Genomic DNA, 17,342 nt, shown 5'->3' with positions numbered 1-17,342 from the left:
GGGAGCCAATGGAGCAAGGCCAGGATGTGGTCCTGTACCTTTTGGTCACCGGTGAGGAGACGTGCAGCTGCATTCTAAACCAGCTGCAGGCGGTTTAGTGATGCCTGGTTGAAACCGGCATATGTAGAATCACTGCTATCTGTCCTAGATGAAAATAAAAGCATGAATTAAGTATAAAATAGGGCTTAATTCTATTGTATTCTTGGTCTATTCAAAAATAGCAAATGTACAAGCTACTGATAATTAGTTATTTTACACTGCACTGCACTGAATGAACCTGCAGGCTGGAATCCACAGACAACACAGTCAAATCCTGAGTATCAATTTATTACACTTAAAAGTGTAAAAGAAAAAGGGTAATTTCTTTCGCATTTGGAGTCAAATTAACACTCCGGATTGTACTGTGTACCAATAAGCGGCAGGCAGACAGATGCTGCATGCCACTGAAGATGACTGCATAGTCAATGCAAACACATAATGCCATTAAGTAGCTTAATGCTAACCCCTGAGGCATTGTGGATTATCACTATGGCCTTGAATGGAAGCGTACCCCACCTGTTCTCATTTTATATGCACACAAACACACTGGAGCGTTTTACCAGGCTGTCACACTCAACAGCATGACTGCATGCATTGGTATTCATCGCTGTCACCTGGCAGAAAACCTTGTATATCCATATTTATGTTTTTATGCTCTTTTTTTAGGGGGGGGGTGGGGGGTGAAAGTGGTTAACCCATTTAGACATGAGGCCGATTCTAAAAACTCCTTCTAAATCCTGACTTAAAGGGATACTTCACTCTCGGGCCGGGGACACATTTAAAAAAAATATTAAAAATAAATGAAAAAAGTTATGGAAAATTCATGGCCCCCTCACGCATTAGTAGGACACTCTAATGCGTGAGGGGGCCATGAATTTTCCATAACTTTTTTCATTTATTTTTAATATTTTTTTTAAATGTGTCCCCGGCCCTAAAGTGAAGTATCCCTTTAAGTTTGCTGAAAAACTTCAAATATTTATTCAAAAATTACAAAAAAAATATGTTGCTATATAGCAACAAGAACCCCAAAAGGGGTTTCCGACTTGAAAGGTATAGTTACGTAATGGGGCTCCAGGTCTAAATGGGTGAGTGGTTCACCCCAAAAAAATACTTAATACACAAAGTAAGTGTTTAAATCGTTCCTCATTTACCTTGGGACCCCCTGGAACCACTTAATGGACCCCTGGGGGTCCCTGGACCCCACTTTGAGAACCAGTGCACTGTAGTATACAGTATGATAATAGTATGCAAGGATGCAATTCCATCGACTCATAGTTTAATTGAATAACCGAAAAGCAATTTCTTATTAAAAAAAAAAAATCTTACTGTATATATCAACAAATCAACATGAATACATTATAATATATTTCCATAATTGACTAAATCAATTGGTCTGATTAACCACTTAAGCCTATTATACTTTGTTGTCAATGGTGGTGTGCTAAAATTGCAAAAAATAACCTATCTATCTACAGTACACTACAAATGTCGCAGTGCTGCACGTTGTGAGCTTTTAGATCTGCTATTTTTATCATGCATTGATCGTTATCAAGACAAAAGTGTGACATAATGGTTCTATTGATTAGAAGTCAGATCTCCCAGCCCTACATGATGCTACATTGGTCCATGCAGCAGTAATGTGTCAATAACTACTAGAGGACACATGGATTAGCATTCATGTCAACTACACCATAGAGCAGCATGCAGTTATGTCAGCTAATCAGAGAGGCTGCTGAGCAGTCTGAGATGTTAACAAAATTGATATCTCCATATCTCACAAAGGTGAGATTGGTCATTGCACGTACTCAGTGGTGTAAAGTAACTAAGTACATTTACTTAAGTACTGTACTTAAGTACATTTTTTAGGTACTTTTACTTTACTGGAGTATTGTCTATACTTTTACCTCTACTCCACTACATCTCGGAGGCAAATATTGTACTTTTACTCCACTACAATTATTTGAAAACTTTAGTTAGTAGTTACTTTGCAGATATAAATTATTACATTATAAAACATACATTAACCACTTAAGCCCTATTTCATACCTACAGTAGGCCATTTTAAAATAGCCTATCTACAAGCTCACAACGCGTTGCATCGCGACGCGTTGTGAGCTTGTAGAACTGCTATTTTCAAACATTTTTAAAAATTCACTTTTACTTTTGCTACTTTAAGTACATTTTGATACCAATAATGTTGTACTTTTACTCAAGCAAATTTTGTATTCCAGACTTTTACCTGTAACAGAGTATTTATACATTGCGGTACTGATACTTTTACTTAAGTAAAACATTTGAGTACTTTTTCCACCACTGCTCCTACGGCACCTGTCAGCGGGGAGCGACCCCTTATATGCAAAACCTTAACCTTAAAAGACGTGAGGCCGATTCTACAAATGCCTTCTAAATAAGTAGTTCGCACACTTTCAAGATTTTTCAAGAATAGCAGATGCACAAGCTTTTTTTTTTTTTTTTTAATAGCCAACGCAAAATCTAAAATTACACAGGTGCTTCCCCGGTTGTAATGGGTTAAGGCAGGAAGACATTAAAACTGTATACCTTGAGCATCTGTTTACTTATCGTGAGTCATATCATCGTCGCCATATTCAACAATATTATCGCATATCGCATGTTTTCCTAATATCATGCAGCCCTAGTCTGGAGGGAACAGTTATGTTCCACTTCACTTGACTTTGTCAGGCTAAATTGCGGTACTCTTGCAATAGTGTGACATAATGTGAGGTAGCACTGTGTTGTTATTTTGCAGACTCATTAACTAACCGTAGTGACAGCATAATTATTGTGTCACATTTTATCACGGCTAAGTTACCCTATAATAATTCATTCCAATCTTTGATTACAATACATTAAAGTTGTAATTGCAAATGACTAGTCAGCCCACTGCATAAGAAGCATTGAAAATAGCATGGTACATTTACGTGTGCTTATTTATACTTGAATGTGCGTCAGTGTCCCGGCATGTATTTCGTTGCTGTCGGGCAGAAACCTCTTCTCTCCAAATTAGTTTTTTCGTAAATTAATGGCAGTACATGATCATACTAGAGTGTCACACGAAAGTATCAAAAATGTTGGCAATTTTTTTATTTGAATCCTGAAAAGTAACAGTTTTGGACATAGGCTAATGAAGTTTCCACCCGACGATTTACCCGAACAGATTCAAGAGGGTTTAATGTCATTCACTCATACAGTTACAGTATACAAGCAGCGACATGTTGGTGTGGTATGTTACGCAAGACTGTGCCAGCAACAATACAATATGACAATATGCAAATTATTCTGGAGGTAATAAAATAAGAGAATTAAGTAACAAAACTGTACAAAGGCGAATTCAGTGGCTCCAGTATGGCAGTGAAGTGAGCAATACAACACCAATCTTGTAGATCTTGTAGCTCTGCTATTTTTGATACTTTTGTGTGACGCTATAGTATGATCAAGTAGGCCGTTAATTTACGAAAAAAACACAAAAGGTAAAAAATATGGAGATAAGAGGTTTCTGCCTGACAGCAACTATATACATGTGTAGCAGAGTGCATCAGAGCCTCTGCTACTGTAACCACTGGCCAAGGGGGAATTCCCTTTTAGGTTGAGATGTTTGGCTTTAGTGTCCCTAGCTGGGAGAGCCGGGTTCGAATCCCGGGCAATATACATGCACCCAATTAAACTTTCAGTAAAAAGAAAATAAATCCATGCAAAATATCATGTTTGTACTGTACCCTGGTGGTGTATTCCTCTGTCATGGATGTACAGTAGGTGTTAAAGGGTAAGAACACTTTGGTAGAGGTTTGGGTTGTGTTACCTTGCCATGATGTAACTCCAAAAGTTTTTTTTTAAATAAAAATGTTAACTTTCTGTTGATTTTACTAATTGACTAGTTTTCTTCCTAATAACAATAGAAAAATCAACAGGAAGTTAAAAAATTTTATGTATAAAAAAAACAGTACTCGGTTTGGTGATTGATTGATTGACATTTTTATTAGGCAAAAAGTATGTAAAACATCACAATTACATTAATAATACTTTTGTCTAAAAGGTCTGTCCAAAAAAGTCCTTTGGACTTGTTTCCGTTGCGGTCCTTGGGGTCCGTGGCTCTATATTGTCTGAATCAGCTTTGTTTGTGTTCCTTTATGTGCTAAAAGTTTTTTACCGTACAATGTAAGTCAATGAGGAGCACATTTTGAATGATCAATTTCTAATTAATGGAGCAATTATTTTTGATTTCTTGTCCACCTTTGGAGTTACATCATGGCAAGGTAACTACACAACCCAAACGTCCACCAAAGTGGTCTTGCCCTTTAAGATCTGTTCACATGGAATATCTGAATAAAGCTTCAGCATAACTTGAGTTTCAGCCTGTTTTGATGCAAGAGGGTCGAATTAACTTTTAATTTATCTGAAAGGAGGAATGAAAGTGCTGTTTTCACGAGTCCAGGAAAGAAACTGCCTCCAACCAAGCTTGCGGCACAAAGCCCAGAACTGTGTGTCCTCAGTGGAATGCAGAAATATTCAGAATCATTAATTGATTCATTGCCTTTGAAATAATTGAATTGCAGCCTCAAAACATACTGCACATGTCTGCAATATGTGTGTGCAATGCATCATGGAATGTCTTGCTTTCCTTCCACTGTCCATCATAGTTGGTCAGCATTGGTGGAAGAAGTACCTACTCAGAATTTTTTTTTTTTTACTTAAGAAACATTTGCTATGTATTAGTAAAAGTACAAAAGTATATACTTAAAGTACCAAAAGTGAAAGTACCCCCAGTCCCATTACTCACAAGACATCGCCGTGCGTTGCGTTGTTACTAATTATTTTCCATTGCTAATTAATTCTTTCAAATGTTTTACAGTGCAGGCAGTGTGCAGGCTACTTTCGGTCTGGAATATAAGTGAGGAGCTGCTTGAAATAACCGAAAACATTAATCTGGACAAAGTTATAAACGCACTGATGAATTTGCTAGATGGAAATGTAGAAAACATTAATTTGCAGGCTTGGTTCATTTTGGATTCATGGAATATCTAGTTCCAGACCAGTGGTTCTCAAACTTTTTCATGTCAAGGACCCCCAAAATGATATGTATTTGGCCGCGGACCCCCATCTCAAAATATTTTGTTCCAGAGACCCCCAGAAGCAAGGGTTTGAGTTACAAATGTTGGCTTTAAATATATATTCAAAGATTTGCAAACATTTTCAAGATTTCAAAAATAGCATATCTACAAGATCTGCCATTTTTGAATAGCCAAAGTATAAAATATGGTTAAAGTGGTTAAAATGATTGTGAAGCTATATTAACAATTTTTTCTGGGGACCCCCCCAAGAACCCCTGGGGGTCCCCGGACCCCACTTTGAGAACCAACCAAAATCTTGCCAGTTTGATATATAGCCTATATCAAATCAATATGCCACATTTCAGCTACTGTTGCTGATTTTACCTGTAGGTCAATTGGAGCTACTGTACTGAATATTGCACATTTTTACTGTAATGCTACTACTATACTTATATTTACAATTCTATCACGGATAGGGTTGAATTATGATTTCATATGTAGGATGGGCAAACAAGCTCTGCCTCCGGCCTTGGCGTTTGCTTTTCATCCCTTTTTTTCTCCCCAATCTAGTCGTTTAGTCATTTATGATTACCGATAGATAGAAACTTAAAGTATACTTCGTTAGTTACATTGATCCAAGCCGGAACACAATTGATTGATTAAAACAAACATGCTCTGAAAATGCACGTGGCCGAACGGCTGCCGTGTTAAGATGGGTGGGCTGCGAGCACACTTTCAAGATTTTCACGAGGGCCTTGCTGGGAACCGCTTTAAAAAAAAGACATTAAGGCTAAAGGGATAACACAAAAAAGTCCTGGGGACTTGTTTCCATTGTAGTCCTGCATGTGTATTCAATTCATCAACATATCATAAGAAATGTACACAATAATACTATGCCATCAACAAGTACAAAACACAATGTGCAAAGGAGAAAAAGGAAAAACAGCTGCAGTGAATGACACCTTCTATCGATGGGAATTTACATTTACCTCCCCCTGCACATGTACTCATGTGCAGAATGTCCCATTTCACAAGTTCAAAATGTATAAAACATCTTTTGAAAATAGCCGATCTGCAAGCTCACAATGCGTCGCATCGTGAGCTTGTAGATCTGCCATTTTCAAATGGCCGAAATATATATAGGGCTGAAGTGGTTAGTGTGTTTTGTAATAATAATCAAAATCTACAAAGTAACTAGTAACTAAAGTTTTCATATAATTATAGTGGAGTAAAATTACAATATTTTACTCTGAGATGTAGTGGAGTAGAAGTAAAAGTATACAGAAAATTGGAAACACTCCAGTAAAGTAAAAATACCTAAACATTTTACTTAAGTACAGTACTTGAGTAAATGTACTTAGTTACTTTACACCACTGCCCTTATACAAGCAAAGAGCTGTGAGGGACGTTTCTGGTCTCCCACAGCTAGGATGTTATTGTTTGCGCATATTGACATGTTGCTTTTTCATGCGTTTCTCAAAAGACTTTCATCTTCAGGTCGATCTTGTCTCTAAATATTGGTCATGCTGTGTGTGATATTCAAACAGAGAGCGGCTCACAGCAGTCATGTACAGTTTATTCTCTTATTATTCTCGTTCTGCCTCTGCCCCTCGTTGCACTACGTTTCCTTTTTCATCATTTGTCAGGTGGAAACCTTGCATGTCCAAAACCGTTACTGTTTCTGGAAATGGGAAAAAAAAAGAACCCCTTGTTCCAATGAATCCAATGTAGTTATTATTTAGTTGATACTTTTCATTGGTTCAATATTTATAAAACGCACAGACAGACTTAACCACTTTAACTTTGTTAAAAATGTTTCAAAAGTAGAGAAAATAGCCGATCTACAAGCTCACGACATTGATGCGATGTGTGCATGCAAGCCATTAAATTCCTCGTTCCTTGTTTTTCCGTTTGGCAGGCAATTCAACAGAAGTCAAAAGCTTTATTAGAATGACATAATATTTGTGCCAGTCATTTGATGTCAATGATGTGACTCTCGTCTCTCGAGGCATGCCATCACGTCAGGTCCCGCTAGAATCGATAAGATAATTGATAAGACAAAACCGTATTGATTTCCGATTCTCAATAACTTTGGAATCGATTCCGTCATAGAATCGATCCCCATCCCCAGTCCTACACCAAACATGCTGAATTGCAGTCTCTCTATCTCTTTCTCTCTCTCTCTCTCTCCCTCGCTCACACACACACGCACGCCCGCAAGTGTGCGCGCGTGCACACACACACACACACACACACACACACACACACCCCTGTCTTTTAATTACAACAAATCGCTTTGGAGTCTGTTGGTGTGAATACCGAAACACACACACACACACACACACACACACACACACACACACACACACACACACACACACACACACACACACACACACACACACACACACAAAACCCACAGGCATACCAATGAGCTGTCATATCCACAAGGGATTAAGAATTTGTAAGGCGACAGTTATTCCCCCCACCCTGTAGAACATCACAGGATGTTGCTGTTTCCAGCTCTCTGATGGGTTTTTTATTTATTTTCTGGGTCCTTGTGAATGAAGAATAAAGTGCATTTCAGGACAGGATGTAGCGTTCGAGGATTTCACCCTTTGATGAAATGCAGAGTTTGCGCAAAAGAATACATGCTTCTGGCCTTTTGAACTTAGCTAATGATTAGTCCCTGACAAAGACACTTAATTGCAACACGAAGAATAGAGGATGATATTTAAAAACGCGTGAGGGAGAATGTCAGCTTAGTAATGTTCAGTCACGGCATGTGTAGCAGTGGGTTTGTCTGAATGCTGTCCGCCCCGGCCTGAACATGAAGCAGAACTGTAATGGATCACACCGAAAATAACTAATAATCTTCTTAAAACGACGTCAATGCTCGCCAGTTTGTCCTCATATGGGAGAATTCAGGCTTTATTGTGGCTCTTTTAGACTATGAAGGGTAGCCCAGCACCTTCCATAACCTGAAACTGTCCAGAACCTGTGAAGTTCTGGGATGATTTTTGTTTTATTTAAGTTACAAAAATAAGTCATTCAATAATTGTACAGTAATAGTTCTTGTCCTATTCTTCAGTATAATTCCATTTACCTGAAGCCGATTTTCAAAACGCTTTCTAAATCCTAACCTACGGTTTCAGAAAAGAATCAATTTTTTTGTATTCAAATATTTTTTTTATCCTGTTGCTATACACATAGCAATTTCTAAAAAAAAAACAGACGCTTTCCCGATCACGGTGCGACACATTGTGAGCTCAAATGGCCTTAATGTATGTTTTGTAATAATAATCAAAATCTACAAAGTAACTAAAGTTTTCAAATAATTGTAGTGGAGTAAAAGTATAATATGTGCCTCTGAGATGTAGTGGAGTAGAAGTAAAAGTATTGAAAAATGTACTTAAAGAGGTGGTGCCATGGTTTTGCACTTTTTCTGTTTTTCATGTGTCTCTGAGGTTGATAGAACTTCATTAAGCCCCCTGGTGGTGTTTTTATGGTGTTTTATGTCTTCTCTGACTATTTTGAGTTTCTTCCTGGAGGCTAAAAACCTTGAGGGTCAAACGTGCCAATAGAAAAACAGCCATTTAATGACACAGTAAAAATATACCCTCCCCCTCATAGGAGGGATTAGGACAGGTGGGTGGTGCTAAGGTGGTGGAGGAGGTGCTAAGGTGAGAACCAGGTATACTTAATGAACTGGAGGCGTGCCCACATAAAAACATAATTTTAACACTTTCTGTACACTTTTTTTTAAAAATCTTCCTCCTAGTATAACCATAATACCTGATGATTATGTTTTAGGGGGGGGGGGGGGGAATCACTGAAAATCACTGCACCCCGTCTTTAACCCATTGATACCTGGAACGCATCTGTGTCACTTTAGATTTCTTTAGGCTATTCAAAAATAGCAGATATACAAGCTCATAGCGCGGCACCGAGTGCCGCGCTATGAACTTGTAGATCTGCTATTTTTGAAAAATCGAGAAAAAAAAAAATTTGGGTTTTTTTTTCAATTTTTTTTTAGGATTTAGAAGACATTTCTAGAATCTTCTCAGGTCTTAATGGGTTAAGTAACAGTACTTGAGTTACTTTACACCACTGTCTAAATTAGCATCCAAGTTTGTAACACCCCCCCCCCCCCCCCCCTGAATCCTTTGTGTGTCCCCAGGCTACGGATCCAGACCGGGGGTCTAACGGGGAGGTCCTCTACAGGATAGTGAGCCCCCCGAACCTGTTCACCATCAACGAGAACGGCAGCATCTACACGCTGGTGCCGCTGGACCGGGAGCTGACCAGCCGATACGACCTGGTGGTGGAGGCCTCCGACGGGGCGGTGGACCCCCGACGCACCATGCTCACCCTCTACATCCAGGTCTAGAGCTATACAACTACTGATTATTTTCTATTATATTCTATTGATGCATTTTTGGGGATTAACCCATCAAGACCTGAGGCCGATTCTACAAATACCTTCTAAATCAGTAGTTCTCAAACTTTCAACATTTTTCAAAAATGTAAAAAAAAATAGCTGATGTACAAGCTTGCAACGCGGCACAAACTGACGCGCTGCGGGCTATGCTATTTTTTAATAGCCAACACTAAAAATCGAAAATGACACGCTTTTCCGGGTTTTAATGATGAATCACCTAGAAACATGTTTTTTTTTATATTCTTTATATTAAAAAAAGTATATACTGTAGCAACGAATCAATGAACCACTTGATCCCTATTTTATATTTTATATATATACCCATTTCCAGGTGGCAGACATCGATGACAACAGCCCGATCTTCTCCCAGGAGGAGTACGTGGTGAACGTGGCAGAGAACAGCCCCGTGGGCACCGTCATCCTGACGCTCAGCGTGAGTCTCGTCTTCCTCTCCCTGTCTCTCCTCCTGTCATCCGATTTAATGTCGGCTATCCCGTGCGAAAAGATAACCCTCCACATCTGTTTGTAAGATCGTTGTTAATCCAAGCATCTATTCATCTGGTGGAGTGCACTGCATGCTCCACCGTTACAGAGAGAAAAACATCACGCCTGTCATCGGAGTTACCGGTCTGTAACTCAGAGGATGTACAAATGGAACCAAACGGAACATTTTGGTTCCATTTGTACACCCTTTTGAGTTGAATAAACACAGGGGTGTTTACAATATAGATTCGGGTTCCACTATTGTTTAGTTTAGCTCAGTGATTCTCAACCGTTTTAATTTCAAGGACACAAAAACATTTTCAGTGTTAATTTCCATTTGTACACTCTGAGAGTGTACAAATGGAACCAAATGGACCCTTCGGGTCCATTTGGTTCCATTTGTACACACTCAGAGTTACAGTACAGACCCATGTGCGTCCACTTTAGACCCCTGGTGGTCCCCGTACCCCACGTTGAGAAATCTCTCTCTCTCCCTATTGTTCAGGGGTGGGCAGCAGCGATGCGTTCAGCAGCTGCTGCATTAACACAGTTTTACCACCCTTTAACTTCATTTGGCAGCAGTTTTAAAACGGCATATGCTCCCAGGCTGCAGCACTTAGCATTTCCACATGCAAGCACTAAAGAATCAAACATAAACTGCGCTCTCAAATCGTCGTAAAAAGCAGAATGTTGGATTTAGTTGCTGTCGGGCAGAATGAACCTCATATCTCCATATTTCAACTTTGTATGTTTTTTTTCTTCTTCTTTACTACTTTGTCATAGACCGTGTCACACAAATGTAGCAAAAATAGGCGATCTACATGCTCACAACGTGTCGCGATGTGTCGCGCTGTGAGCTTGTCGATGTGCTATTCTCGCTATTTTGGAAACATTTTGAAAGTGAAAATTTAAGGGGTTAAGTCAGTCAAATTTTACAAATAATTAACCAATGAAAAGTATAAACAAGAGCTTACGACTAAATAATAACTACATTGGATCCATCGGTTCTACAGGTTGTTTTGTTTGTTTTTGTTTTTTTCCTGAAAAGTTACAATTTTGGTTTCCGCCCGGCAGCAGCAAAAAAATATGTTTTGTTCATTTGACAGGAGTCTGAACCACATTTTATACTATTTTTTTGGGTCTTCCCCCTCGACAATCACTAACGTAACGCTCCACGAACCAGGGAAAGTGTTGTAACTTGATTGAAACCGTCTCAGTGTCAGGCATCAGGCTCATGGGGGTTTAGTTTGGGGGGGATGTGGTGGTTATGGGTGGGTAGAAAGTTGGGGTGGGGGTGAGTTGTGTATGGCGTGTGCAGTGGTGGATGAAGTACTCAAGTAACACACACACACACACACACACACACACACACACACACACACAGTTTCACCCTCCAAAGCGGATGTACTAAATGTACTTTTTAAATATATATCGTTTCTGTCGGGCAGAAACCTCCATATTTAAACTTTTTGTGTTTTTTCATAAATTAACGCCCTACTTGATCATACTACAGCGTCACACAAAAGCATTGAAAGCAGCAGATCCACAATTTGTGCCGCGTTTGGAGCTTGCCGATTTGCTACTGTTGAATTTGAATCCTGAAAAGCTTTTGGATATGTGTGGTTTTACACCCGACGGAGACGATATTATATCAGTGAATAATCAAATTCCCTGTGCATCTGCGCTACTTTACCTGCAAGTGTTCTCACAATGAAAGCCTTTTTTTATCGCTTTGATCCAGAGGCCTTGAATTTATTCATTCTCATTATCTCCGTGCCTTTATATCGAGCTTTGCTGAATACCCCTCTGAGGTTCGGTGATAGTGAATGTATTGTCTGCATCCCGCCCCTCTGTGTGTATCTATTCGTATCGATTCAGAATGTACATCTACTGTAGTATATACATGCATCAGCATATATGTATCAGACTGTCTGTAATGGCCTACCACTGTTATCTTGGATGACCTGCAGATGAGGCCAACATTTACTTGGAGGGCGGCCATTTTAATGCTTGGAGAAGCAACCAAACCCCTTCCTTTGGGGATTATTTGATGACGAAATAAATTCACACCAGGGGGCGTGGCCCAATGATAATACTTTGTCGCTGTCGGGTGGAAATCACATTATATCCAAGACTGTTACTTTTTCTAATTCAAAAACGGCAAAAGTAGCAGATCCACAAGCTCAAAACGTTTCGCTTGTGGATCTGCTACTTTTGATGCTCTTGTGTGACGCTGTAGGATGATCAAGTAGGGCATTCATTTATGAAAAAAACACAAAAAGTTAAAATATGGAGATAAGAGGTTTCTGCCAGACATGCAGTAACATAAAAACGGTGCCTTCGTCTCTTTGTGTCCGTTGGTGCATGGACAGGGCCGGACTGGGACCAAAATTCAGCCCTGGCATTTTGGTCCGGACCGGCCCACCACCCCCCGGACCGTTTTGTCAACGGGGGGGGGGGGGGGGGGTTTCACTGTTTCAGCCCAGCCCTGCACATGAACTCTGCAGCCGCACTGAGGCCCCTGCTGGAAAGCATCCCAGCCCAAACATTAACGTAACTAATAATTGGGCCACACGACCCTGAAATGACCGTAATAATCCTAAAACGGGAGCAAAAATATTTGATTAAAAAAAAAAAAAAGAAAAAGAAAAAACTTTTCTTTTTTTTTTTTTTTTTTTGGGTGGCCCAGCGGCCCACTGGCCCGCGGCCCACCGGGCATTTGCCCGGTACGCCAAATGGCCAGTCCACCCCTGTGCATGGAGTACCGTAGTCATGTTCAGTGCGTTGGTGTTAATCCATTAAGACCAGGAACGCATTTGTGTCATTTTAAAATTTCTTTGGCTATTGAAAAATAGCAGATTTATAAGCAGATAATACATGAGCTTGTAGATCAGATTTTTTTTGCAAATCTTTGAATATATATTCAGTAACATAATGTTTTAAAGCGAAAAATATTCACTCCGATCTGTGCTTCTGTGGGGTTCCCTGGAACAACATATTTTGAGATGGGGGTCTGCGGCCAAATACATATCATTTTGGGGGTCCTTGACATGGAAAAGTTGGAGCACCACTGATATAGCATAAGCATAACATACTGTTAGGATTTAGAAAACATTTTTAGATATGTATTTGGCCGTGGACCCCCATCTCAAAAATGTTTTGTTCCAGGGACCACCATGAATAAAAATGTGCACACATTTTCAAGATTTTTCAAGCTCATAGCGTGGCACTCGGTGCCACGCTATGAGCTTGTAGATCTGCTATTTTTTTAATAGCCAAAGAAATCTTAAAATGACACAGATGTGTTCCCGGATTGAATGGGTTAATGATACATGTTCTTTCACTGAAGGCCATGTCTCTCTCTGTGCGTATGTGTTCCCATGAGCGCGTCATATACTATAGGTGCCACAGCGCGGTCACCTTTTGTTTGCAATTATGAACAGAACACGACGTGTTCCAATGTATTGTCGGTGTAACGCTGAACCGAAAGCTGCCAAGGAGACCATTGTACAGCTGCTAAGCATTGTGGTCTATACGTAAAACCACTGCATGCACCAATTCCATATCGACATCCTATATCGCCGTTGTCGGGCAGAAACCTCTTATTACCATGTTTTAACTTTCTGTGTTTTTTTCGTAAATGAACGCCCTTGATCTTACTACAGCGTCACACAAAAGCAGTATATCTGCAAGCTCGAAACGTGGCACGAAACAAAGCGTTTTGAGCTTGTAGATCTGCTGCTTTTGCTATTTTTGAATGTGAATCCTGAAAAGTAACTGGGACATATGAGGTTTCCACCCGACAGAGACGGTATATAAAAAATCCCTCGTGCGGGCGATGGTGGGCGTCACAAACATGACATGCTCTTAGTATGGAGAGGTGGGCGTCACAAACATGACATGCTCTTATTATGGAGAGGTGGGCGTCACAAACATGACATGCTCTTATTATGGAGAGGTGGGCGTCACAAACGTGACATGCTCTTATTATGGAGAGGTGGGCGTCACAAACATGACATGCTCTTATTATGCTCTTCACGCGACACCACGGTGTTCCCACGTGTGTGCACGCTAGGACGCCCCCCCCCCCCCCCTCGATTCATGAGCCAATTACCCAAATGGCTACTTTGCATAACAGGTTTACAAGTGAGTGTGCAAACTCTAAAAATGCTTCCTCACTCTGTAAGTGCTCAAAATTCTAAATGTACTCGGTACATCTCACTCGCCTTGAGGCGTTGTGAGGTTGTAGATAGGCTATTTTCACAACGTTTGCCTCCTTCTTACGTAATATTTCACAATTTGGAATTAAAAAGGTCTTAAAAGTCATTAAATTGTGACTTTAGAAATGTGCAGATACCCTTTGTGCACTTATACTGTATGTTGGTTTGTTTACTGTTGAGTGAGAAAAACAATGTTGCACATTAAGCTAATCTGGACCCGCCCAAAATCACTTGGGTCCCGACCCACAGGTTGAGAATCACTGCCCTAGTAGGCCGGAGCCAGAAGGCCATAAATATAATGTCCCATCTCTTGCCATGTATTCTTCTCACATTTCTGTTTCCTCTGCTGTCCCATCACCCCCCCTCCCCTAGGCGATAGACGCAGACCTCTACTCCAATGTCACGTACCGGATCAAGACCGAGTCGGCCAAGCAGCTGGTCTCCGTGGACCCCATCACCGGACGGGTCACCATGAAGCAGTCCCTGGACTTCGAGGACCTGGCCACTCTGGGCTTGTCGGCCAACTTCACCTTCGAGGTGGAGGCCAGAGATGAGGGAGGACGCATGCCCCCGGGAGTAGCCACCGTCACTGTCCAGATCAAGGTACTGTAAGAGCCTACTGTATAGTCACTGGGTGGAAAGTAGCTTAGTATGTTTTACTCAAACTGTACAAAATTTTTAGGTAGTTTTACTTAACTTGAGTATGTAATTTCTTTTGATACATTATGCGTTACTACTCCACTATAGCCAGCCTTTTCTCATGATCGAGGAGAAAAGCCTGGTTACCACCTAATGCAGAGCATGGGACTTCCTTTGCATGTGCTTCCCCCCGGAATGCCTCAACGTAACATATTTGGGCGGTACTTCCGCCAAATTCCAGTAGCAGATTTACAAGCTCACAAGCATTCGCATTGTGGTGCATTGTGAGCTTGTAATTTTGACAAAATTCACACATTTCCAATAGAAAAATAAATAAATAATAATGTGAAAAAAAACCGTGAAATTGGTCCTTCTGCACAATGAGCACAATTACATTTGGTACTTTAGGTATAGTTTGATGCCAATACATATACTGTGTACTTTTACTCAAGTACAATTTTGAATACAGGACTTTTTCTTGTAACAGAGTATGTCTGCATTGTGATGTGATCCTTTTACTTAAGCAAGGCCTGCCTGGCATTGTGCAATGCAGGGCCGCATCATGCTTACAATCCCCAGAAGGGCCGTTGGGGGTTTGTTCGCATGCAGTCCTGCACTGCGGTGCTTGTGCTGTATGTTCCACTTTACACATCTGCTCTGTATTCAATGTGAACTGTGTTCCACTTTACACATCTGCTCTGTATTCAATGTGAACTGCATGTTTACACATCTCAGCCAGGATGTTTTAACACCATAACCCCTTACGACCCTGTACTGTACTTTGTTGTATGCCTATAGCAAAACATAGTCTACAGTTAGTGGTTCCCTAGACTGCCCCAACGCTCCTGATTTCGTGTATAGAGGGGCGGGTGCTAGAGCCGGCGAGAGATTGCGCCTGATCCCCATTGGTTCACCGATCTGTCCGTCAACCCCCGCCCCGTTAACACAACATTACGAGCGACGCCCACTGCACTCTGGTTGGTTGGGAAGTGAAACACTTCCTCATACCCAGTACAGGCTATGGTTGGGCCAGGCTTTTATTTTTTAGCAAAACTAAGCAATAAAAGCCTGGAGCTCGAGGCTAGTGGTTCCCAAACTGTTCAGCTCAAGACCCAAAACATACATTAAAGTGTCTTCCCAGGACCCAAAGTCACAAAAATACAGTATTATTATAACCACTTAAGCCATATATTTAAAAATGATAAAATAACGCATGTATATGCTCAGAAAACGATAGTTACGTATGTAACTACGGTTCTATGAATCCCGAATGACCGGTGTTTAAAGCACTGAATGTGTGCAGTCCAAGTATTTATACCAACAATGTCACTTGTTACCCCTGGGATGACCCGGAAGAGAGATAACTACCGGGGTTCATCAAGGGATCATTTCCTACAGAATCTTCTCACGAGAACACGAGGATTCTGAGAGACAGAGTGCTCTGGCGGTCATTTGGGATTCATAGAACTGTACAGTAGTTACTTACGTAACTATTGTTCAATTTCATCCCTGCTGACCACCAGAGGCGGTGCTTAAAGCACTGAATGACTTACCAGCAAAATCACGACTCAAGTAGTATATCTGCATAGTATAACTAGCATCTGTCAAAATAGGCTACAAGAAGTGAAGGAATGAGGGGATGAGCTGAGGTAGATATGAAGAGGTGAGTTTTCAAACGGTGACAGAAAATGCAGTCCTGACTGAGAGGGGAGTCTTGGAGACGCGTGGAGAGATAGCCAGGATGTCGTAGGGAGGTGACAGATGTCCTGTTTTCGCTGTGGGAAGGGCTGAATCATGTCCTGGAGGTACGGGGGGGTGCCTGTGCCATGCCCTTGACTTGCCTTGTAGGTCATGCATCACCAGTGTTTTGAATTGCATTATACGCATTCAATCTACTGAAGGCAAGGAACTGAAAATGATTCCAAGATAATAAGATGGTAGACGTGTTCTTCAAACAGTCCCCCGTGCTGACTGACTGCAGGAAGAAAGCAGAGAGTCGATCTTAACCCATTAGAACTGGGAAAGCATCTGTGTCATTTTAGAGTTTTAGCAAAAAAGCATTATGTTATACTTTGGCTTTACAAAAATAGTAGTATACAAGCTCATAGCACGCGCTATGAATATATATATTCTTTTAAAGCGAACATTTTAAACTCAAATCTTCTGGGGATCCCTGGTACAAAATACTTTTGAGATGCGGGTCCGCGACCAAATAAATATTATTTTGGGGGTATTTGACATTAAACAGTTTGAGAACCACTGATGTAGCAACATATTTTTTTTCAGAAAACTATAAGGATTTAGAAGACATTTGTAGAATCGGCCTCAGGTCTTAATGGGTTTATGGGCAGACTAAGCTATAATACACAAGACATTACTCTCAGATAGTTAATGTTCCATCAACCGAGGTAAAAATGTATTTGTCCTGGACATAATTGCTCGCCCCAGTGATGC

General features: G+C 40.7%; 1 protein-coding gene across 1 annotated transcript in view; it reads left to right on the top strand.

Moving 5' to 3' along the window:
- Positions 1-17,342, top strand: part of LOC308099801 (protocadherin-15-like) — a gene marked incomplete at its 3' end in the record, with an annotated part of 359,052 nt that overhangs the window by 242,179 nt on the left and 99,531 nt on the right. Inside the window, exons 20-22 of the mRNA XM_080448598.1 lie at positions 9,286-9,489; positions 9,878-9,979; positions 14,622-14,852. Coding sequence (XP_080304724.1) covers positions 9,286-9,489; positions 9,878-9,979; positions 14,622-14,852 — 537 coding nt within the window. The remainder of the gene's footprint in view (positions 1-9,285; positions 9,490-9,877; positions 9,980-14,621; positions 14,853-17,342) is intronic.

The sequence above is a fragment of the Gymnoscopelus braueri genome (genome assembly GCF_963280865.1).
Source record: "Gymnoscopelus braueri genome assembly, chromosome: 14".
In the NCBI taxonomy this organism is placed as follows: domain Eukaryota; kingdom Metazoa; phylum Chordata; class Actinopteri; order Myctophiformes; family Myctophidae; genus Gymnoscopelus; species Gymnoscopelus braueri.
This window is presented reverse-complemented; position numbering and strand designations above follow the sequence as displayed.